The sequence below is a fragment of the Buceros rhinoceros genome, unplaced genomic scaffold, assembly GCF_000710305.1.
Source record: "Buceros rhinoceros silvestris isolate BGI_N320 unplaced genomic scaffold, ASM71030v1 scaffold342, whole genome shotgun sequence".
Lineage (NCBI taxonomy): Eukaryota > Metazoa > Chordata > Aves > Bucerotiformes > Bucerotidae > Buceros > Buceros rhinoceros.
Genome location: NW_010398064.1, coordinates 15049 through 38525, shown reverse-complemented (window position 1 = coordinate 38525; position 23477 = coordinate 15049). Strand labels below are relative to the sequence as shown.

At 45.3% G+C, this 23477-nt stretch overlaps 2 protein-coding genes across 2 annotated transcripts in view; one reads left to right on the top strand and one right to left on the bottom strand.

Annotated features, from left to right (window-relative positions):
* The first annotated feature begins 11664 nt into the window (after window positions 1–11664).
* On the top strand, window positions 11665–20088 carry TMEM39A (transmembrane protein 39A). Its single transcript, XM_010130928.1, has 8 exons — window positions 11665–11777; window positions 13349–13571; window positions 14971–15054; window positions 16471–16613; window positions 17075–17423; window positions 18244–18431; window positions 18952–19072; window positions 19608–20088. The coding sequence occupies exons 1-8, from the start codon at window positions 11665–11667 to the stop codon at window positions 19839–19841; spliced, it is 1455 nt and encodes a 484-aa protein (XP_010129230.1). The 3' UTR covers window positions 19842–20088.
* A 2619-nt stretch (window positions 20089–22707) lies between these two features.
* Window positions 22708–23477, bottom strand: part of LOC104488839 (fatty acid amide hydrolase-like) — a gene marked incomplete at its 5' end in the record, with an annotated part of 15776 nt that continues 15006 nt past the window's right edge. The window contains 2 exons of the mRNA XM_010130929.1: window positions 22708–22818; window positions 23367–23454. Of these exons, the coding sequence (XP_010129231.1) occupies window positions 22708–22818; window positions 23367–23454 (199 nt within the window). The remainder of the gene's footprint in view (window positions 22819–23366; window positions 23455–23477) is intronic.

The following is a 23477-nucleotide window of genomic DNA, read 5'->3' as shown; positions in this document are numbered from 1 at the left end:
CGGGCGGCCGAGCTTCCTCCCGCCGGAGCCCCCGCAGGCTGCCCCGTGCGTGCGGGGACGCCTCCCGCGTACCCGAAACTTCGTGTGTCTCTGTGCGTGTGCGTGCGTGTGTGGTGGGGAGCCTTCTGCCGGCTTTGTTGGTCCTGCTGGTAAGTCACGGCACTTGGTGCCGGGGTTCTCGTTTTAGACATTTCCTGATGTTTCTGGGTTATAGCAAGAGAGACGAGTGCGGCATGGTAGGAGAGCTGAGGATTAAACAAGTTGGTCTGGGGTCGCGGGTAGGTTTGCTTTGGGCTTTTGACACGCTGTTCCTATGTAATCAGTCCTGCAAAGGAGGTAAGAGGGGGCACTGTCCTGTGGAAGATGAAGATCTGAGGCAATCTAAGTCTTGGCAAATCTGCCCCACCATAAGGTAGCGTTTCCAGAATGCATGTGGGCAAACATCTCTAGGGCTGTTCTTTTTTGTGCCACTAAGAAAACAGTGTATCAATCATCCTGTGTTATTAGGACAGTAGTTAGGCTGGTGGTTTTCCTTATTACATGAGGTAGCTCCTTCATTACTCAGCATCGTTCTAATGTGTACGCGTGTAGTGTAAACAAAAGCACCTTGTTTGTAATTTAGCATCGCTCTCTTGTGCATAGTTTTTTGTTGTGAATAACGGACCGTCATATCACTGGCATCCCTTCCGTAACCAGCTCAGGTCTCTTAATTCACTGTGATCAGAAGAGATTTTCTGGAAGAGGGATACAGTAGTACCGGCATGGCACTGGAATGGTTCCGCTCCAGTTTCACAGGATATTGAGAGCAGAGAAAGGCACCAGCCCCTTAACCTGGAGTTTGCTCATTTTCCCACCTCCCAGCACTCTTGCTGAAGTGGCTTAGTTTCTGATGCTCAATTCTCATTCCAGCCACTCCTCTGGAGTGCCAGCTCCTTCAGCTGAGGTGCTTGGTATCACAGTTTGATGATGCTCTGCTGGTGAAACCAGGGCCCACTGGCGCAAAAGTGTATCCAGGCGATGCTGATCTCTCTGGGATTTGTGCTGAAACTTCCCCTGCTCCTTATTCCTTATTGACTGCAAGTTACTCAGGCAAAGGTGCAGCTACTCCTTGTCTCTGTTCTTGAGCACTTTGACTCAGGTTTTGCAGTGCAGGCAAGTACATAGGGTATGAATGCTGTCCAGGTCTGATCTATTTGAAATGACAGGGTTGCTCAGGTAACACAACTGACAGAGTTAACTATGTCCAGTGTGATGCGTACTCCTAATCTCAAAACCATAGAACATCTGCATGTGTCCTGTACAGCTCACTCCTGGCTGTCTCTCTCTAGACCTAGTGACTTGCAGGCATTTGAGACCTCATTTTCAGAAGGCCTGGGTTATCCACGCTCCTACTGATAGAGCTGCGTGTATTGTTTCAACTGGAGCATTCAAAATCATTGATAAGTTCGAAAAGTTTTTATTTTTTATGTTATTTTTTCACCGTCCTTCTGGCTGTAAAATGGGGTTAAAACATTTTGCTTCCTACTTTTGCAGAGTATGTTTCTGTTCTGCTTGTAAGAAGATATATTCTTCTAAAAACCTCTTGCAATGTACAGGTTAGGACCTTGAAGAATTATTTTAACAGAGATACTAATGGCATCCTCTGGCAGCTGAGAAAATAAAGCTATTCTCCTCTTAGTGGTCTGCCTATGTTAGCAATATTTATGGTGATGTGACATCACCAATGTATCAGACTGGCATAATCTCTTTTTTTTGTCTGTGCTTTCTTCAGACACTGCTTTTTGGTCTAAAATTTTAAAAATAGTTGAATTATATTTGTGGTATTTGAGGGGGGAAACCTTACATCTTTCTGCTGGCTTCAGAATTGAGCAGCACTGAAGAGAACTCTTTCTCTAAAAGTATCTGTATTGTAAATTGATTTGGGCAACTCACGTGGGGGTATCATAAAACTAACATTTTTCTTTCTTCTGCAGGCATCGAATCTGGATGTTCGAGAATACAGCAAGAGCCTATATGCTAGAAATATTTGTTAAAGTGGCATCCACTTTCCATGAGCATTTAGTTAGAAGGTAGTCGGGCCACTCAGTACAAATGTAGAGTTTCAGCTCCTAAAGATGAATATGGTACAAAGCACCAAGATTGTACTGATTCTAAGACCGTCCTGTTACGCAGTCTCGGTGCTTTCCCTGTGCTTCAGTATCATCAAATCCTGCAAAAAACTTTTCTTCTGGCAGTTGTAAGCATGAGGTTCGGTTTTAGATTATGGATGTGAAACTCTTGAGTTGGAGGAGTTGGGTTTGTACTCTGGATTTGAAGAAGAGATAATTTGTCAATACAAAGATACGTGTGCTTTTTAGCACTGGTGAAAACCAGTTAGAGACTTGGCTGAATTTGTTTACTATTAGAATGTTTGGTCTTAAAAATGTTACCAGTTTCTGACCATTCTTTTGTTTGTCTATTGTGAAATTCTGTGTTCTGACATGTTTATAGACTGAGAAATACAGAGGAGTGTTGAATTTGGCTTACAAAATCTACTTAAATGCTTGGGATCTTTAGTATTTCTTGATCTGCCATGCTTAATTGTGCAGTATGATATTCTGTTACTTTCCTTTCTGAGGCCCCATTTTTGTTCTCCTTGCACTGCTATTCGATTGGAGGACTGATACAGTTTGATGACAGTACTGTAGTGCTAGATTATGCATGAGGAACTGTAAGAAAGACACCAGATCATAACAGTTGATGTTCTTCTGCTTTCCGTGATCCCTTCCCTCTGCCACTTCCTTAATCCGCTCTCTGCCTGCGGGATTTGGCCTGTCATGGTAGTGGATGGTGCCATAAAGTTAGCTCTCTCCTCTTCTTTGTTCACCTGGCCACACCACGTCTCGTATGCCAATGGAAACTAGTCCATTTATTTCTAACTGTACCATGGTTAGATAAGCAGTACAGCTTTTAGCAGGTGGATTTTTAAAATCAGAGGTAAATCTCTAGTAGCTGCGTGACTTTGGACAAATAGTTAATGAGCTACCGCAAACTTGCCCAAAAGATTTCCTGCTGTTCTTCGTGGGGTGTAGTCATTGGAGAGTTGTTCCCAACCTCTTTTTCACTTTTTGGGCTGAATGTGTTGGAAACGGAAAACGAGACTTCTGGTGGGAAGTGACTATTATGCAAGCTCGTCAGAAAAGCAGTGCAGGCTGACATGGTGCTGGAGGCTCTGAAATGGGTGATTTAAGGCAAAATCATCAGTACACATCTGTGGCCCGGAAATACTCACAAGGGAGTTTGTATGCAGATTCAGACAGCTAAATTAGTCTTATTAATTATACCAGGGATTAATGTATCCTATTGCATTTTCCCCAATCTGCTACATCAGTCGCTCTGTAAGTGGTTGTACAAGGTTCTGAGCCCTGCCTACCAGGTAACGCAAGCTGAACTGAAGACTTACTGTTTTGCGGGGAACTTGTATAGCTGTTATTTAAGAGGCAAGTAGAGAGGAGTTGATGGATTCTCATAGGTGTTTTATATTTTAATACAAATCTATGATTTATGCAAGTTACAATTTATTTATAATTCTCTGCAATAATTTTGCTTTTCCACAGTGTCAGGAATATGCAAATTGTTGTTGCACTGATACTTTCCAATGTGAACCCCAGTGTCATCACTTGGGGTAAGGCTCAAGGAACTCTCTTTTCCTTATGTTTTACTCCATGCCTTCAAACTGATTGCTACAGATGGCAGATGCCTGCCTTATTTTTAGCTATGTGAGGACAAAATAGAAAGATCCTAGTGACTCCCCATGATTTGTCATCATGGCTGATTTCCATTTAATTAAACATAGGGATTGGCAGAGGAGCAAAAACAGCAGGAAAGCTGCTTCTGTTTGTTTAGGTATGGGTTTGGGGTTTTTTTTTTGTCCTTTTTTTGTCTTTTTAGTGCTTGTCTGAAGCACTAAATACTTTGGGATAAAGAAATTGAGGTCTAAATCAGTGAAACAACTTCCTTGTAAGTCAGTTGAAGAGAAGAGATTAAAAGTGAAGAGTTCCTGGCTTGTAGTCCTGTACTCAGGCCATTAGACCTTGTGTACGTATTCAGAGTTTGGAGAATGTATATTTTGGCGACTTGCTTGGCTAAAAAGTTTAAGGTGGCATCTTAAGGCAAGAGCAGGTTGTCCTTTACTTCCCCCCACCCCGCCCCCCTTACCAGTAGTGATCTGTTTTGCTGCACATCTGCCCTGATAAGTTGGAAAATAAAATTCCAGTGTCCGTAGCCAAAATTCCCCTCCTTTCTCAGTCGCTGTGGTGGGTGATGGGTGGCTGTGCTTTAGCAGGGCTGTGCCTGTGCGCAGTGTCTACCGGAGAGCTTAGGTGCAAGATGTACTTAGGAGTGAGTGTTGATAAATTGTATTAATGGCCAGCTTTGATAAGGTTGCCTGTGTTGTGTCTGCTAATACGTCATCCTTGCAATTTAGCATTACTTCCCAACCGGTGTCCCCTTCTAAAGTGAACTTTTGCTTCTATCTGCGACAGGCGTGAACTTAAATCTTTTCTGTTGTTACATTTCCAAATCCTGTTTTGAGCCCGAAGCTGAAACTCTCCTGAGCTTTCAGGCGACGGTGCAGGTTGTCTTTGAGAACCGTACATCTATCTCAGTAATTCCTGCCAGCTCTTTAGTGTTAGCCTCTTGGTCTGGATGAGTCCAGGCTTGCTGTCCCTTTCCCCACACAGCTTAGAAGCATGGGAAGCATACAGCTGAAATGCACCACGACACAACTGGTCAGGCCTGCGCTTCCCTCTGCGGCTGGAAAAGCTCAGCTTTGCAATTCTGCCTTGCTCTCGCACAAGAAAAAGCCAATGCTTCCTTTATTCCCAGATCCACTGTTTGGTTGTGAGTGCTGTATACATCAGAAGAAGCCAAAGAAAATGTTAATGTCTTGTTAGTTGTGCGATACTGTTGTCTTGGTGAGAAGCGCCTTATCGGCCGCTTGTAGCTGCTGAGCGCCCAAGATCTTGTGTTGTGGTTTGAGAGGGTTTTTTTCCACTTTTTTTGAAACATAATTTCACTTGTCTTCATTCATAAAATTATTATAGTCATTCATTAACGTCTTACTAAGCTGTTTGCTTTAACCTCCTGCAGCAGTTAGTTGCACAAAGTAATTATATGGTTATGAGGTATTATTTTATTACTGCAGGAATCGCGGCTTTGTTCTTGTACTCACCAGAGGTTCATTAAGAGTGCTCTAGTGTGCATATATCTTCTTTCCTCCAATTCACAAAGGGTTGAACTCATCTGTATTCTGAGGAGGACCAAATCTGCACGTCTGTGGAAATCTCTTCCTCACACCCTCTGAAGTAAGGTCTTTGAGGGGATTTTTAAAGAAAGTGTAGGATTTGGGTTGGAAATCCTTCTCCATTTTAAAAAATTGCTTTATTCATCTCTTGGATGATTTTCTTGGTCTAGAGTATTAAGAACTTAAATCCATGTCCCATCCTTAAAAAGCATGTCTGCAAAATGAGCTGAACTGAGCTTACTGCACTTTAACCTGGAGAGGCTTTTCCTGGAAAACTTTTTTCCCTGCTCCCATCTTTGTTGGTGAGTATTTGAAGTGCTATGGCAGCTACAAACAGCAAGTGATGCCTTTACCTTGTCTTTAGCTGGAACTTTTATTTTCCCCACTTATCTGTCTGCATAGCTCTAGCCTTCCTCGCTGAAGATGCCTGAAATGAGTCAGTATATATGCTGTTTGTGAATCCTTGCCTTTTTCTTGCTACTTTGACCTTCGGTTTTGGCACGTGTTGTTAGAGGACTGATAGATGGAGCCTCTTCAGCCAGAGTTGTGCTGTATCGGAAAAGCCTATGCTAACTTTGTCTTGCTGGGTTTTGTTATTACAGAGTAGGTTCTTGTTTCTTAGTCACTGAGGAAAAATTAGTCTTGCTGGTGCATCACCTGATGGTGATGATTCACTGCCTGGCTCTTGTCCTCATCGCCTGACCCTGGTCTATTCTTCAGTAGGGTTTCTGTCTTTCTCTGAGCTGAATCTCCTTCTTAATCCATCACTCTGTGTGGTGTGAGGACGTGGCAAATGTGCTGACTTGGGAGACCTCCCTCATAACTGGTTTTGCTTCCCAGCCCAGGGCTGGGACTGAGCTCTAGGCCAGGTGGCTGGTGTGTGCCTTTGGAGCAAGCCTGAGTTGAAAGGTTGTGTTGACTTAGCACTGGGGGAGCTCTGCACAAGCCAAATATTTAGCTTTCCATCTGACCTGTTGGTTGTTTCCTCCCTTGCAACAAGCAAATGCTTTGTTATTCCCAAATCCAAGTTAGGGCTTCCACAGAAGTTTTGCAGCTTCTCAGCTTTCAGCGTGGCAGATGTGAGGGCGCTAACCAGGTGGCCTCGTGACCAAGGCATGGGTGCAGCCATCACTGTTCCTAGTCTCTCTTCTTGAGTATTTTGGCATTGTGTTGGGTGAGTCAGTTACCAGTTTTGTGTCTTCAGTTTTTCCATCTGTCAAAATGTTTTTATTTAAATAAATAAAAGGCTCACACTACAAGGAAGTAAAAATAAACCTTAGTAACTAGCACTCATAGCAGCCCCTTGCTGTAAGATGAATTTGCTGATAATTTGCAAAAACATTAAGATTGCTGGACAAATGCAACTCTGGGATTAGGCTGACCAGCTACAGTGACTTGAATTGAGGATGTTAGTAACCAAGAGACCTTTTTTACATTGTTTGTTTCAATTTCAGAGACTGATGGGGGCAGGAGGGGGGAAGAGACTTTCAGTCTGCCAGCTCAAAGTCACAACTGTTAGATATGTATTTAATCCCAAAGGTTAGAGAGTCCTAGCCTATTTTTTTCCTCCCGTCCTTCCAGGAATGATTTCACCAGGGGCTGATAACTGTCCTTTTGCAGCCTTGCAAACAAGGTTTTATAAATAAGCCACTGTCTGGGACACAGTTAAGTTGTTGTCACTTGTGGGGTGACAACAGAAGCTGTACAGGTGCTAGCTGTGCTGTTCAGTGGCAGCCCTGGGGAATAGAGCCTTTCACTCAGATCACGGTGAACTGTTCAGGTCTTAAATGATCGCTTGCCTCTGTGGTCTGGGAGCTCATGCCTTGGAGCTTATCCAGACAGTCCAGTTCGGGGATATATGTTCCTTTTTGAAGGAAAATGACCTAGAAGCCAATGCTCCTGAGGGACAAGCTGCTGCAGCAGAGGGAGGAATTGCCAGATGCCTAGATGCAGGAGTGCTTTGGAGATGGGCGGTGCTGCTCGCTGTGGCACTAAATGGCTGCTGCTGGCACTGCTGCTTCCATGCTCCTTGGCTTGTAACTTCCCTGCTGTTCCTTTATTCTTTTGTCCCACACCTGAAGCTAGCTGTGGTTCAGGGTATTACCGGTAGCACCCAGAGGATAGAAACATCAATGGTGTTTTGTCAGTGCTTATAGTTCCCCATGCTTCCTGTCAGGGCTCTGCAGCCTTGTCGTGGGGGTGGCCCGCTGCGCTTCCTTGCGAGGGAGCACTGCACAGGTAGCAGGTGTGTTTCCATGCCTGTGTAGGCATAAAGCACAGGCAGCCTGAATGGAAAGTCTTGCTAGCAACCCAGACAACGCTGGGAGCTTCTGTGTTTCTGAGGCTTGTCGTGGGGGTCTCCCGGTTCGCTTCCGTGCGAGGGAGCACTGCACAGGTATCAGGTGTGTTGCCATGCCTGTGTAGGCATAAAGCACAGGCAGCCTGAATGGAAAGTCTTGCTAGCAACCCAGACAACGCTGGGAGCTTCTGTGTTTCTGAGGAGGAGGGGGCAGGTAGAGCTCCCTCACTAACGGCCACAGAGGCAACATGTTGCTTCACCTCAAGATTTCACGTGCTTGCTTGGCAGGAAGAAGGCTGCTTCAACAGAGTTGCAGCAAAAGACCTGTGGTCTTCTCAGGCCGTGTTGCTGCAAGTGAGGGTGGCCACATTTCTCTTTCTGCTCTCGGGAGCATCTGGTTGTAGGACTTGTGGAGCCAAGGAGAGCCTCTTGAATGTTTTCCAAGCTCTGGGAGTTCTCACGCCTCAGTGCAGCAAACCTCCCAAGAGGACTGGAGGCTCCAAGTGAACGCTCCAAGTTTTCTCCAACTAAAAGATGTTAATGCCATCAAAATAACTGACTGAGCACTGTAGTGTTTCCACCAAAGAGACGGGGAACTAGGCAGGCTTTCCATTCTGATGAGTCACTGTGTCTCTCCTGATTTGTCTCTTGTAAGAGTTGTTTGGGTAGCTGCTGATGCAGGAACATGATTCTGAGTGATGGTCCCTGGAGAGCAGGGCAGGGCTGCATGTTGCCTCACCTCTGAACTGGTGGGTGGTTTGTCTGCCCAGCTCTTCATCAGTAAAGCCGTGCTCACAGCTGTGGTTCTTGCCTGCCTTGATCCTACCTCATCAGGACAGCTGGGGAACTGATGGAGAGGAGGGGTGTTCGTGCAAAGAAACAAAATGCCCAAGTACTTTCTGTAGTCCTGAAAGCATGAATTGGAAATCAGAGTGTCTGATGGCTTATGTTCCTGGATTTTTGTATAACTATGTCACAGCTGAAGGTTTTGTCTCTGTCCTGAAGAAAGAGCGTGGCCTCTCTAGGACACAAGAGCTGTCAGTACCCATATCTGTTCCCTGTGCATGGACAGGACCGCTGTCCTTGTGTGTTATGATGCACACGTCTGCCTGAAACTGATCTTGGAAGTTAGGCAGTTTCTGTTCAAGTGATGCTGAGGATGAAGCGTCTACAAGTACGTGACATATTTTTGAGGGAAATTATAGGTAAAGTGGGAAGAACAATTTGGAATCACATTAATGGACTAAAGAGTTTTGTCAGGAAAAGCTTTTATCTTCCATTACTCACTTTTTGTGCCTGTGACTCTATATAATACAATAATAAGATCACTGATGAGCTGGGGACTCTGCAAACAGAGAAGGGAGCCTGGTAGACTCCCAGCTTGCTCTGGAGGCTCTTTACTAATACTTAATAGGACTTGGATGCACACAGCTATTATCTGTTGGAGTAAAGGGTCATGGACACTTTTTGTTTCTTGTTAGCATATTTTTCACAGTAGAATCATGCCTTTGTTTATTAATTGAAAACTATAAAAAGCTTTTTCCTTTGTCTCTCTCCTCAAAAAGGAGGACTGTTGATTGGTTCAAGGCCAAAAGAAGCAGACTTAGTCAAACTGATCTGTAACCTCACTGCTTTGTTTAACTTTATCTGGGGAGCTTCAGTTTTGTGTGGCTAGTTTTACAAAACAAAAGCAAACAAAAAAGGAACGGTTCTTGGGCAGATTTTGCTCTAACAGGCACCTACCAAATTTGATCAGACTCCAGTGAAGTAAAGTTATTTAAAGCTTAGTTTGAGAAACTGCCTAGTTGATGTGTTCATGGATGACTGTGGAAGTGCATTTAAAATACAGTCCACTGATGTTAAGGAGGGCTTCTTTCCACAGGTTTTCTTTTTTACGGGTAGAAACCTGCATTTTAGTGGTTTGCAAAACCGGAGGGTGGAAGTGTGATTACTCAGTGTTTGTACGTGAAGCATACTAATGGAATAACACTAATGAGAGCTGTTAAATTATTTACATGAATTACTGAATGTGGCATAAAATACCTTCCGCTGTTAATACCACTGATTAGACCACCAACATATTGCATCCGTTATCATAAATATCCTGTAGGTTGAATCAGACCAATTGTTTTAATTTCCATAGTCCCTGTAATAGCTTAATTCGGCTTAAATTGGCTTTCAAAGTTGTTCTTTTTTTTTTCTGTTCCTCATTTTTTTACCTTCACATTAGCTGCTTATTTTAAGTGCCTGGATGCCTTAAAGGAATTCTGCATTGTCTGTTGCTACCCCTGCTCATCTTGTTCATGCAGGAGAGTTTTGTTCAGTTCATATTTCATTTCTGAAGGATGAATATTCCCAAATAAAACTCTAGAACTTCCTAGAGAAAGTTCTCTGACAGCTTCGAAGTCTTGACTAGAAAGGTAAGGAAGGCTTCAATTCTCTGTTGTGTTGTCATTGGAATTGTAATGAGAGTTTTGAAGTCCGCCAAAACACATTATTTTCCTTCAAACCTAAATTGTCCAGTCTTTGCTCTCCTTTCATGCCAATTTCGCAACTCTTTTTTCTTTTTTTTTTTTTTGCAAGTGACCTTCATGTGGGTATGTGGAAAGCATTTGTCTTTTGAAACATCTTAATTTTTCTTACAATGTTGAGAATTGGTTATTGGAATAGAGATGAAGGATGGGAAATTTTAATACAGAGGATGATGCCTTGAGGGAGCTTCTTAGAATGGTTCTCCTGCCCACTGTTCGTGGTGACAGTGGCGTGACTCATTGAGCAAACTTCCTGGCATTTCTGCCAGCTGTGATTTCTCAGGATTTTAAAGGAGGTGGTAATTGAATTACAGATAGATGAGAGGTTCCCTCTGTAAATCTCAAAGCTAGATCTAGAGTTTCCCAGAAGGTGGGGGTGCTTTTTTTTGGACCCCGGTTGGTTCTGGCTATGATATTTTGTCAAAAGGGCAGCTGATTAGTCTCCAGACGTGCAGACGCGCCAGAGTCCTTGTAGCGAGATGCTCACTCAGTGTCTTGATTCTGTATGGCACTTGCTCTTGGAATCACTTTCAGATTCACCCTCCAGTTCACCCCCTCACTCTCTTATGTCTGCTACCCATCAGAAACTTACCTGACTGATTAAATCCTTCCAGTGTCAGGCGGGAGACCAATGAAGTAAAAGCAAAATCATATGGGAAGTGATAAGGACTGTGCCAGAGAATCCACCTTTGTTATCCACATTCTGAGTTGCCCAGCCTCTCATACTAGTTCATTTTAAAGAACTGATGATTTAAATGTGCCATTAAAAAGAAATTAAAAATATTTACAGGCTTATGTTTTAATTTTTAATCATTTTAAGAGATGGGCTATGTAATTGCCTATATGTGCATCTGAAGTACGTGCTTGCATGTGTTTTGCTGCACTACTCTAACTAGAACCACTTTTAAATGGACCTTCTACCATCCTGTCAGTTGGGCTTTCTTAGCATGGAAGGGGGCTGAACCTTGCGGTTAACTTCATGGAGACCAGTCTGTCAGTCCAGAACTCTGGCAGAGGAGGTCCAGATTACCTACCAGCATCAGAGCCTGTCGAGTGATACACTGGGTGGTTAAAAAGACCTACAGAGCTCTAGTAGCTCTGTGCACCAGGACAGGGAAAAAGCTCTTCCTAGGCTTGCTTTTGACCTGAGGCACGCATTGTGCAGTCTCCAGCACTGGAGATGCTCAGTGGTGCTTTCTAGCCAACAGGAAGTGCTAGCAGTCACTGATGGCTAATTTAAGCGGTTGCTTTTTAAAGACACAGTGTCAGTGGTGTCTCTTCTGTGTATTCAAGCAGACACTGATCTGGTGCCATTGCAACGGCATAAAGTTTTAGGGTGGTGATAGGTGTCCAGCAGGGCTCTCCGGGTGTATGAGAGTGGCATCCTTTTGCATGGACTCTCTTGGCTGGGGTGTGAATTAGGTGACCAGCAGTTTGCAGCTTAAGTGATGTTTCTGCCTCCTTTGCAGACCTGGGAAGGCTTTGGGATCGTTGTCTGGGTCTCGGGGCACAGCCTGCTGGAGGCACTGGAAGTGGACTGGTTCCTGGTCATGCCCGGTGGAAGGAGGGGACCCAGCCGGCAGCAGCTAAGCCGTTCAGCTTTGCCTTCTCTCCAGACACTGGTTGGCGGGAGCTGCGGAAACGGTACTGGTTTGAGAAACAGGTGAGGACAAAGGCAGGGTGTTGAGACATCTGTGGTCAGGAGACTGCTAAAAGCTAGGAGCCTTGATCCACTCTGAACTCTGCATGGGTGTGCAGCTTCATGTTTAAAACAAGGAGCTGGGAGATGGAAACCTTGCCCCCTCTGCTGTGACATTAGGAGATGGCCTATCCAGGAGGGAACATGACCTGCATGACAAACCTCTTCCAGCTTCTCTTTCCAGCTTGCTATGGCATATGCTTCCCTCTGCAGCCCCTCTCTTAACTTCATGGATTAAAATCAGCCCCATGGGGATGATGGTGGAAGTGGTCTCAGCCACCCTTCACCACCCACTGTGGAAATTGCACAGTGCTCAGTTTGTCTTTCCCTGCAGCAGTTCCCAGAGCAGTGAGTCCTAGCAGATGAGGAGTCCTTCTCTCTCTTGCTCGTTTGCTTGCAATGCCACAGGGATTTAGTCTGACGTGTCAGAGCTCGGCTGTTAGTTCCTCTCCTAACATGACAGAGAGGCAAGGCAGGAGGATGCCTATATTCTGTTTTAGCCCTGCTGGCTGCAGATGAAACTAATTCTTGCAGTTGGCAAAGCTCACCTCCATTTTCTGGGGAAGCTGGTCGCTGAAAAAGGAACACGGTGACATTTAGATCTCCACATTTGGCAGGAAGACTAGAAGGGCCCAGCATTACTTCCTTCCAGACAGAAGTTAGCAGACTAGAGAACTTACTTGCTGAATGTTGAGGCCCTGGTCTACTTGGTATATGTTCATCCTTACAGAGTAGAGAGATCCCAGCCATGTAGCTTTGGCCTTTAAAGACCTCTCTGACTGAGACAGATGGAAGGCATAGTCTTAGATTCTTGAGGAACAAGGGACTGTTGACACTTTGGAGTCAGTGTCCCAAGGTCCTGGGGGAGTGTTGCTGTCTAACTGAAACCAGGATAAGCATAGCTTATGTCTGAATTTCCTCTACCATTTCAGTCTGGTGGAGCTTTTAGTTGTCCTAGCCTCCTTTGAAGGCTAGGAAAGAAGAAGGTCTGAGAACACCTGAGAGGTCAGCCTCTAGGGAGTATCTGAACTCCTTCATTCCATTTTTAGTTACCCCTCTTTTTAAAAGAGGAACTGTGAGCAAAAAGACAATGGGAACTTTGCAATACTGGAGAATGAGGCTGGGTGTTACTGTAATAACATCCTAGTGATGGGTGGGAGGAGCCAACATTAAGCACTTGGTCTGCCACGGAGTCCTCAATGGTTTTTGCCTGGAGTTTCTTCCTCACTCTTTGCCTCTCTTCCTCCATCTACAAGTTTACTGAATTACTGCTGGGCATGTCACAGCATGTCACAGCACCTCTGGCAGACCAATCTGTTGTCTAGAGAAAATGCTGGATAAGGGTTTTGGCTGAGCTAAGAAGACGATGAAGCTCACCACCAGTCTCGCACTAGAAATACTGAATACAAGATTGCTGCCATCTCTCCTCTAGCAACACCCAGTCCCAAATTCACAACTGCGTGCACTCCCTGTCCTGGAAAACGGTAGAGATGATGTAGGATGTTTACAAAGTAAGTGATATTTGTCTGCTTCAGGAATGGTAGTGCCATCAGCCTCTCTGCACCTCCAATCACAGCGCTGATTACTCCAGAGCCTGTACGTCACTGCCGGATCCCTGAACTGCCATTGGATGGGAGCCTTCTCTTTGAATTCCTGTTCTTTATCTACCTACTGGTAGCCCTCTTCATTCAGTACATCAACATCTACAAGACAGTCTGGTGGTACCCATACAATCACCCTGCTTCCTGCACCTCACTGGTGAGTTTCCCAACAAATGCTGTCACTCATATTTTGTCATTACACAGCTTCTCTTCATGCTTTTACAGTCCAAGAATCACCAAGCATTTGACATAAGGGGGCGAAGGGGAGTTCACATGCACCCCCATCAGCCAGGGCCATGTCATCCCCCATTTTACAGGGCAGAAAATATGTGGAAGGTGAGAGTGAGGTGAGAGAGAAAGAGGTATCAACAGGGCCCCCTCAGTGCAAATTTCTTGCAGATAATTGCATGGCCTAGCTGGCCTCTACAGTTTGAAATGGAGTCGAGACTTCAGGAGCCTGCCGTGGTTGCCCCTTCCCAGTAGAAACAATAGAACCTGAGAGAAGGTAGATGACCGAAGTTTTCATTAGGATCTGACAGCAGGCCAGCAGCAGAGGAGTCAGGAAGAGGTTCAGGTCCTCAGCTTTTGTAAACTTTCCAGTCTCATCAGTTTCAGTCTTCTTCCTGGCCCAATAAACTGCACAGTGTAGCAGTGACCTGAGTCAGCAAACCTTCATGTGAGTGAAACTAGCCTTCTGAAGTGGTCCTTCAGTTTACATTGGGTTCTTGCTGCTTGGAAGCATGAAGTGGTTCCTTAGTTAACTATACCAACAGGTGGTGCTGGTGTTCCAGTTACCCAGCTATGCTGTGCTGGACACAGCTTTTTTTGAGGAAAAAGCACTCTATTTTTGGCTTTCCACCTGAAAGGATTTGATATATCGTATGTTTATTTCCATCAGAAGTCCAGCCTTCTCATTTACCCAGAACATCCTTGGGGTCCCAGAGAGCAGTATCCAGAGTCTGCTAACTGTTCTAGCCAGTACACATTTGATGGCTTCACTGAAAAATCATAAGGGATCCAAGAGCTTGTATCTAACTTGATACAGCCAACGTTAATTTCCACCACAAATCTGTGGCCTGTGAAGATGAAATTTCTTAGGTCAACTTAATTATCAGGGAGCACTAGTCACTGACAGCCCATTTCTGAGACCAAGAGCTAAAGTGAGCTGGTATGCTCACTCTAGACTCCAGATCAGCCCCCCTTGCTGTGGTTGCTCAATAGCTTTTTCTGGGAGAACTTGCAAGCTGTTCTCCACAGTAGGATCCTGGTCCCTCATCTCCCTTTGACCCCAAAAATATTTGCCTGAAGGGTGGGTTGTGGGCTTGTTTTGGTTTGTTTTCAGTGGAAACCTCTCCAGGGGAAGGAACCTCCATGTGGGGAAGACCTTTTGGAGACATCCTGTGTTACTCCCTTCTCTCTCATCCTAACAGAGAGACTTGAAGAATGCTTACACAAGGTCCTAATGCTCTCTCAGCACACAGCTTTTGAGTCCCACTCCATCTGAGTGGTTTCAGAGTCCTTTGCCTGGTGAAGACCTTTTGTTTTTCCTCCTTCAGAATTTTCACCTCATTGACTACCACCTGGCGGCATTCATCACAGTGATGCTGGCGCGGAGGCTGGTGTGGGCCCTCATCTCTGAGGTAACATTCCCACTGTTCCTGTAGTAGTAGCAGTTCCTGCCTGGAGTACTGGTTGCAGACCATGACCATCCGTGGCCTGAGAAAGTTCTGCAAGTTGGATAGCTGGAGGGTTTTTTGCCCCAGAACAAGTCTCTGTGAACGACTAAGATTTTGGGGATGCCCTTCTGCCTTGAAGTTTTCTCCTTGAGCCCATTCATGTCCTGGGATATTGGGTAGCTCTGTTGCCTTTGCAGCTAGGAGAGGACACTGTCCCACTTGCTTCTATTTTTTAGCAGGTGCAATACTGTACTTCACTATCATGTGCCAGAGAAGTGGCTGAGAGAATTGCAAGTCAGGTAGCAGAAAGGCAAATAGAGAGGTTACCAGAGACTGGAAGAATGAAGAGGGGATTAGAGGGAAAAGGTTGGGATGAGGATGTCTGAGTACACTGAAGTGAAATGGGAGTAGCTGGTAGCACTGCTTTTCCAGTCCTGGTTACTCAGTAACTCTGAGACTTTGGTCACGTCACCTCAGATTTCAAGACTCTCTCTGTGTTTGTGAGAGCAGAACCAGGCCAAATATATGTTTCAGAAAGGTCACTTTGAGGAAAAATGGAAGTTCTGTCCACTGAAAGAGTTAATAGAACTCCAGGCTAAGCAGCATTAAAAATAAATAAATAGAATAAAGGAACATTTATGTCTTGTTGAATAGGTGAAGGGAAAAGATGGGATTTCTGAGGTTCTCTTTTCATCTCTGATTCCTGCCATTTTCATTTATGTTCACATCTGCTGTAAAACTACCTACAGACTGAAATTTCTGCACTGAAACCTTCCATGCAAGTTCTTGTGCATCCCATCTGTTGGCTCTAACCCCTAAGGATCTTTTTATAGTTCAGTTGCCTTCTCCTCTCTGGAGACTGGAATAAGCTTTCTTGCTGTCTTTTTGAATGTGGTGCCTCCTCACTAGACTGCAGCCTGTCCATCCAGTAGAGATGAGTCGTGGAAATCTAGGTGCACCACCTCATATTAAGAAAATGAATGCTGAGACCTGATCCTTCTGAAATGAAGAGCAAGAGGAAATGTGTTTCAGGCTATCCTGGAGTATCATCAGAGCAATAAGAGACTTGAGCAAAAATATTTCCTACTTTGCAGCTCTGAATTTCTTTTTTAAAGGCCCTATTTTAGTCATGCCCCACAACTTGTTCTTATTTTAATCTTTTGAGTTCTGTCAGTAATGAATAAAATTGTTCACCTTTGAACGAAGTGTGTTCACCTTTTATAAGAGAGTCAGTCTCACACCTCTGGGAGGAAGAGGGCAGCCATTCCCCTTACAGTGCCTTCTGGCACCCCTCTCCCTGTGCCTCCTCCACTGACACCCCGTGTCCCTGTTCTAGCATTAGTATTGCAGAGCTGCTGAATGTTTCTTCTCCATCTGCAGGCATCTCAGGTGGGTGCGACATCGGTGGTTCACTACATGGTGCGCCTGGTGCTGCTCACCCTCTGTGGATGGGTGCTCTGCTGGACTCTGGTCAACCTCTTCCGCAGCCATTCTGTTCTCAACCTTCTCTTCTTGGGCTACCCGTGAGTGACACCAGCTTGTACCTTCAGGGTGGGGGGAGCGTAGCTGCTTGGGGGTGGCACGAACCACCATGGGAAGCAGAGCTGTTGGCGGTAATCTGTCTCCTCATCTTACGATTGAAGGGGAAGTAGGAATGGCTGGGGGATGATGTGAGGAGGTGGTGCTGAGCTGAAGAAGCAAATTGCCTCGGTGTGTTTGTGTGGGGGGCCTTTACTATGACTGAAGACTGAGCCATCATTGATTCCACAAATGGGATTTAAAGAAGCTTCTCTGCACAGCTGTTGAAGGTGCAGCCTCTAGCCTTTTATAGCCTTTTATGGCGGTGAAGAGTTGGCTGTTAGCTTCTGCAGTGAGGGTTCCTATGTGGTGTCTCTCTCACAAGGGCGAACATCTGTTGAGAAGGCACCCCCTGCTTCATGTTGGAATGGCTGTCATTTCAGTCCTCTTCTTTCTTTCCCTGCAGGTTTGGTGTCTACGTTCCTCTGTGTTGCTTCCATCAGGACAGCAGAGCACAGCCCCTACCTGCGGACTGTGGTTACTTGGTACAGGACCAGATGGTGGAAGATGGGGCTTCAACTGTTAGCAGCCTGGTCAAACCCAAAGATTTCCTCTCGCTTCTGTGGGAATCCCTGAGAGAACAGTTCAATAATCCTACGTCTATCCCCACCCACAGTTGCCCCCTCTCCCCAGATCTCATCCGCAATGAAGTGGAGTGCCTAAAAGCAGACTTCAACCGCAGGATCAAGGAAGTTCTCTTCAACTCTCTCTTCAGTGCCTACTACGTGGCATTGCTGCCACTGTGTTTTGTGAAGGTAGCTCCTCTGCCTCTCTCTGTGCCCCTGCCTGCCGTCTCCTCCTGAATGTTGTGTGAATTGCTGCCAGGCCAGATACCTGGTTAATTCCCCTTTTCTCTGTCTCCCCTTTGGCAGCCCGGATAGCGGAGCATGGCTGCATCCGGAGTGCACTAGTACTGCTCCTGGTTGGTGGATAGGTATTGCCATAAATGTGATGCACCTCTAGTCCCATCACCCCACTTACTAACTCCCCTTCTCCCACCCCCTGTCCTAGGCAGACGGATAGTTGTGCTCTTCTTAGAAAAGGGAACCTTTTGTTGCTACCTGTCTCAGATCCAACATCCTGGCTTTCGAGTGCTTGGATCAGAGGCTTTGTTGGTCAGCCTGTTATAAAAGAGAGCCAGCTGGGATGCTTGGCGAGCAAAATCCAAGAACCTCTTGTCAGCGTGGTGGTTGTATTTTTTAATCTGTTGTTTTTCTATTTGAATGAGCTCCATTTGATGTAATGAAATGGGCAGGGCTCCACAATCCATGTAGCACTCTTGGTGCAACTGGTGCTCCTGGGGCAGTTCTGTGGCAAGTAAACCCCCTTGTTATGTGCTTCTGGAGGAGGAGATGCACCAGCTGCAGCATCATCCCCCTGTCCTTTCTCCTTCAGGTCAAGGAGAAGGGAGTCTTGAGTGTTTCCTAAGCTGTAACCCTCTGAAATCACCGGTCCAAAAGCGCATGCCTGTCATGTGTGGTGTGGGTCTGCTGGATGCGCACGCAGTATGTCCCTTGTCATTCCTTCCTCTGTTTTGTGACAGTGGTGCCAAATTCCCGTCTGGTCTCTTTGCAGAGCACCCAGTACTACGACATGCGCTGGTCCTGTGAGCACCTCATCATGGTGTGGATCAATGCCTTTGTCATGCTCACCACTCAACTGCTGCCTCCCAAGTACTGTGACCTGCTCCACAGATCAGCTGCCCACCTCGGCAAGTGGCAGAAACTAGAACATGGTTCCTACAGCAATGCTCCGCAGCATATGTGAGTGTGGGGACAAGGAGGGGTTGGCATACCCAGTAAGGGGCCAAGAAGACATTCTAGTAGATAAGCAAATATCAAGAGTGCTTATCTACTGAGGACACTTCTCCATTTCCCACAGTGCCAGGGGTCACAGATGCAACTCAGCTGATTTTTCTGTTCTCTAGAATAGAATTGTCTGCTCCAGAGAGCTGTCTGAGCACCTCCAGTCACTGCTGGTTCCTTCCCAGAAAGAAATACTGAGATTCTTGGCCAGTGGAGAAGCAGCTTGTGCAGCAGCAGGGGGTGGCCCCTCTGATGCAGTGGGCTAGGTTCTTGCACCGGGAGCCTTTTGTTCACATTGCTTAGTCCAAGTCCATCTGGTGGGCTTGTGATGACCTCTCTGTGCTTTTCCAATACAAGCTAGGACACGTCCTCATGGCAGAGCCTTTGGTGTTTTTCCAGATGAAGTCCACTCCTGGAAACCCACGTTCAGGGAGTTGGGAAGCATAGGTGCTAACGCTCTGGCATTCTTTCCCCACAGCTGGTCAGAAAACACAATATGGCCGCAAGGAGTTCTGGTGCGACGTAGCCGATGCCTGTATAAAGCAGTTGGGCCTTACAACGTAGCAGTGCCTTCAGATGTGTCCCATGCCCGCTTTTATGCAAGTATCTCTTCTCTTGCTTGACGTGTTAAGTTTGTGGGAGGGAGGAGAGGCACAAACCTAGCGGCAGCAGAGCAGATTGTGTGGAACGGCATTCATCGCCTGCTGCTGCTGAACGAAATACCCATTTGCAGCAGAGGGGCTTTCCTGTTGCACAGTGATGTCTGGACAAAATGGAGGCCACGGCTGCCTTGTCAGTGCTTTCTCATTGTGGTTACAAAGCTGTCCCATCAGACAGCGGTATGTTCTTAAGAGGGTTCTAGTGAACATCTTCCAAGGAAATGGGAAAATGCATCAGCTGGCCAGTAAGTTATTTCACCACTCTCCCCTTCTCAAGCAAAATAACACTCCTACATGCCTTATTCTTACACTGCTTTCTCTAAGTAGCAGCTAGTGGTGGTTGGAGTACGAATGTTTCTTCTGCCCAGCACAGTAGTCTCTAGCTAGCTCAGTGGTGCCCGACAGCATTATGTACACGCCCCTCCCCGCTTCAACACTGCAATGAATTCTGTCCTTTTCAACTGTTTCCCTGCAGTTCCTTTTCCACCGTCCATTACGGCTGCTCAACCTGCTGATTCTCATCGAAGGCAGCGTAGTCTGCTACCAGCTCTACTCACTGCTGCGCTCAGAGAAGTGGAACCATACCCTCTCCATGGCCCTCATCCTTTTCTGCAATTACTATGTCTTATTTAAGCTCCTCCGGGACCGGATAGTATTAGGCAGGGCATATTCCTACCCACTTAACAACTATGGACTCAAGGCACACTAGGCCGGCCAAACGTGTACCGCTTTCTCTTTCCCCTCCCACAGGGCAGGGAGGGAACCTCAGAAAAAAAAAAAAGTATTTTCGTACAGTTCTATTTTTTTCTTGCGGCGTTTATAAATATTTAAAATATTTTATATTTTGTATACTATTGTTTTTGTGGGGCGGGAAGGGAACCAGTGGCAATTAAATGTCGCTTTATAAACAAGGTGTTATTTTATATATATATATAAAAAAGAAATCAGTGTGTATATACCGCATATCTATACCCATACATATATCTATGTGAAGCAACAGGATTGTGTGTGTGGTCACTGTGTCTGCTTTGCTCACGCAACTGCCCTGCTATTGCATACTGTGGGGACCGAACTGCTGTTAATTGGGAACTGGTCTGCTGAAGAGCTTGGATAAGCTAACAGCTAAGGCCAGAAAGGAAACACAAGGGCCTCTCCCCATCATGAGTAAAGTTTATCTTGATCACCTCAGTACCAGGAAGCCTTGCACTGGAAATGTGCGCTGATGTGATGCTAGTTTAGGGAAAGGGAGGAAGCAGTGTGCAGAAAGACGGACTAAGCTACCGTCAGTCAGTAAAGCGTCTCAGTTCTTTCTTCTTCCCACTGTTAGGAGGATGCAAGCATTGGTTTTAAAAAAATAACAAACTCTTTACTTGAGCTCCCTTGTTTTACCCAGAGAACGAAGTTTTGAAATTAAAATTTCAGGGTAGTGTATCATTTAGGAAGATTTTTGTAATAAATAGCTTCATCTAGCAGGATCGTAATTGATTATTTTAAACAGCCATCTCTAATCCCTTGAGTAATATCATTAAATAAGGGAACATTCAGTCATTTTCTTCAGGCAGTAATGTTCCTATCAGAAATTTATTCTTGTCAAACATTTAGCAACTCCCTTATTGTTATAGAACACATTTCAGAAATGTTTCACTCAAAATATATTGGTAGTTCTTAATAACTTATTAACAATAGAGGAAATACTTTGCTTTTAAACTGTTCTTCATAAAGCTGAACTATACTATAATCTAGAAAAAATAGTTGAGGCAGTATCACATAGAAGTAGTGAAGATAAAAGGCAGTATCAACCATATAATTAATTTAGTGTGGATGCTGGTGACAACTGATGGAAGGAGTTGATGCTTTAACAGAAGTAATTAAAGAGGAGACAGCAATTCAATGTTCTTCCATTCAGATACCATCTGACTTGACTTTAGCCATTAGTAAAGTGCTAGCTCTTGTTGAAGAGTAGGTATGTATGGGGAAAAAAAAACCCAGGCTGTACAGACTTTGGGAGAAACTGCAGCCACTTTCTGTTCCTTCGTTCCTTCCAATCTAAGTAAGAATACAGCGATCTTCTCTGCTCCTGTCTGTGGGACAGCTTTTCCAGCAGCCTTGATCACAAGCCTGATGAGGCAGGTGACAAGAGACACCTCTGAGCATTAACTCCAAGCTACCCCAAAACAAATGCAAACATGTAGCTCCGGTTACTCCTAGGCCTTTTCTTATCCTTCATGTGGGCAGGACACGGGTACGTGGGAGTTTACAATCTGGGGCCTTTCAACAGAACTCAGTACTGCGGCTTAGAGCCTGTACTTGTATGAGCATTGTCTTCTCTAAGCTTTTCCTCCTGTAACTTCATGCTTTATGTAGCATAGCCTCACCTTTAATCCATGTCTGACTTCTACCTTGATTACTTCAGGAAATGCATTTGGGATAATGGAGGTGGCTGCTCATCTAGAGCAGGCTTTTTGCTGCATGTGGCTTTGTGAAACACCTTTCTTGCACCCAGGTTCAAATCTTTGAGTCACAGAATGCAACAGGCCCTGCTAAAGTCTGTCCCCATTTTTCCCCACAAACCCTCTTCAAGTACTGAAAGGCTGCAGTAAGGTGTCCCTGAGCTCCTGCAGTAGCTCAGCAGCATTTCCTGCTTTCAGTACCACACCCATTTCACCTGTTTTCAACATCCCTTAAGTAGTATTTCACAGCATTACCAGGTACTTTCTTCCACTTTGACACCTAAATGACAGCAGGCTTATACTTAAGCACCCACTACGAGAAAAGAGGCTCTCTAAGGCTTACCTTGGGAAACTGAGCTGTGCAATAGAAAGCCAGAACCTTGAACTAGGGCTTTGGGTCAGAAAGTTGATGAGGATTCATGCTCTGCTTTTTCCTCCTTTTGCACGTAAGGGTGAAGGTAGGTAGGACCACTCATGCAGTGAGTACACCCACGCTGTGTGTAACAGTTATGACCTTATGCTTTGTAGCGTAGGGGACAGAAGCACTGCACAGTGACTCTTCCATAGCTACAGGCTTTCTATTTTGCTCTTGAGGCGCTAAGGGGCCACAACACACACTACCTAATTGCAGGTGTGTTAAGATCCTCCTCCTTCCAAGGTGTTATTAAGGGAAGCTGCCTCTCCCCCCTCCAATAGTACCTTTATTATATCCTGGAGCAGCAGAACCTTAAGGTCTAGGAATTGTACCTTTCCATGCACAGCAGTAGGAACTGCCCACATGCAGTCCTCTAGATGTAGCTATCTTCCATCTATACACAGGACCCTTACGTGGAAAGAAGTCACAGAAGATAGTTGCAGCTTCCCACTGGCAAAAACACAATGAGGAACTAGCTAGCTCAGCTGGTCTCCCCAGTATAAACTGGGCCATCCACTAACAAACAGAGAGCAGAAATGATGTCTGCTCAGCACCAGTGCTTGCTTAGATCAGTATTCCTCCCCATTCCTCAAATGGGTCTACTACTAAGTCTTATTCAGATGAACATTGAAAACAAGTCCACTCTAATACTTGGTCAGGTCAGACTAGGAAAAAAAAAAAAAAGACTTAACCCCATCTTGATCACTCCGTCATGCAAGAATGTCATAATAAATGCATGGTTTTTTGGTCTGGTAACGAAACTGCTCTAGCTTCAAGCCAATCCTCAGAAGAACAGCTTCATCCCACCATTTTGCCATGACCTGGGAGAAGATGAAAGAGACAGAAAGGGAAAAAAAAAAAGGAAAAGTAGCATCATCACAAAGAAAGACCTGCAAAACATAACTTCTTTTTTTTCCCTCCAACAGCACCAAAAGGACACATGCTTTTCACTTTTACCCCAGTAAGTATGACATCAATGTAACTGGGATAAAGACAATTAAAAATCATGGACCTTTCATTTACATGAAACCCATTTCAAGATGTAGAACTGCAAGGAAGGACTTAAAGAAGTTACAGAACTGAGAAATAAGGAAATGAGAGGAAAGAGCAATGACAAATTGTGGGTACTGATATAAGTAGACAGGAAGGCAGAGAAATCTATCCTCTCCGAGATACCTGAACTGTCCCTCTGCCATTCAGAAATGAGTTACTCTGCCACAATCTTCACCCGCAAGTTAAAACTTTAGGACCAGTACCTGCCAACTCCTCAAGCGTATGGTGTGCAACACCAGGAACCTGCTTGTAGTGGTTCAGGACAAAGCCAGATGGGGATTTTGCAGCCTGCATGCACAGAGAGCCAGTAACTCACCTGGATGTTGATAGGAAGCCCATCAGTAGAATATCCAATGGGGACCACAAGGCCAGGAATCCCAGTAAAGTTACCAAGTTGCATGAACCTGAGGGAAAAGCTGTGGTCAGC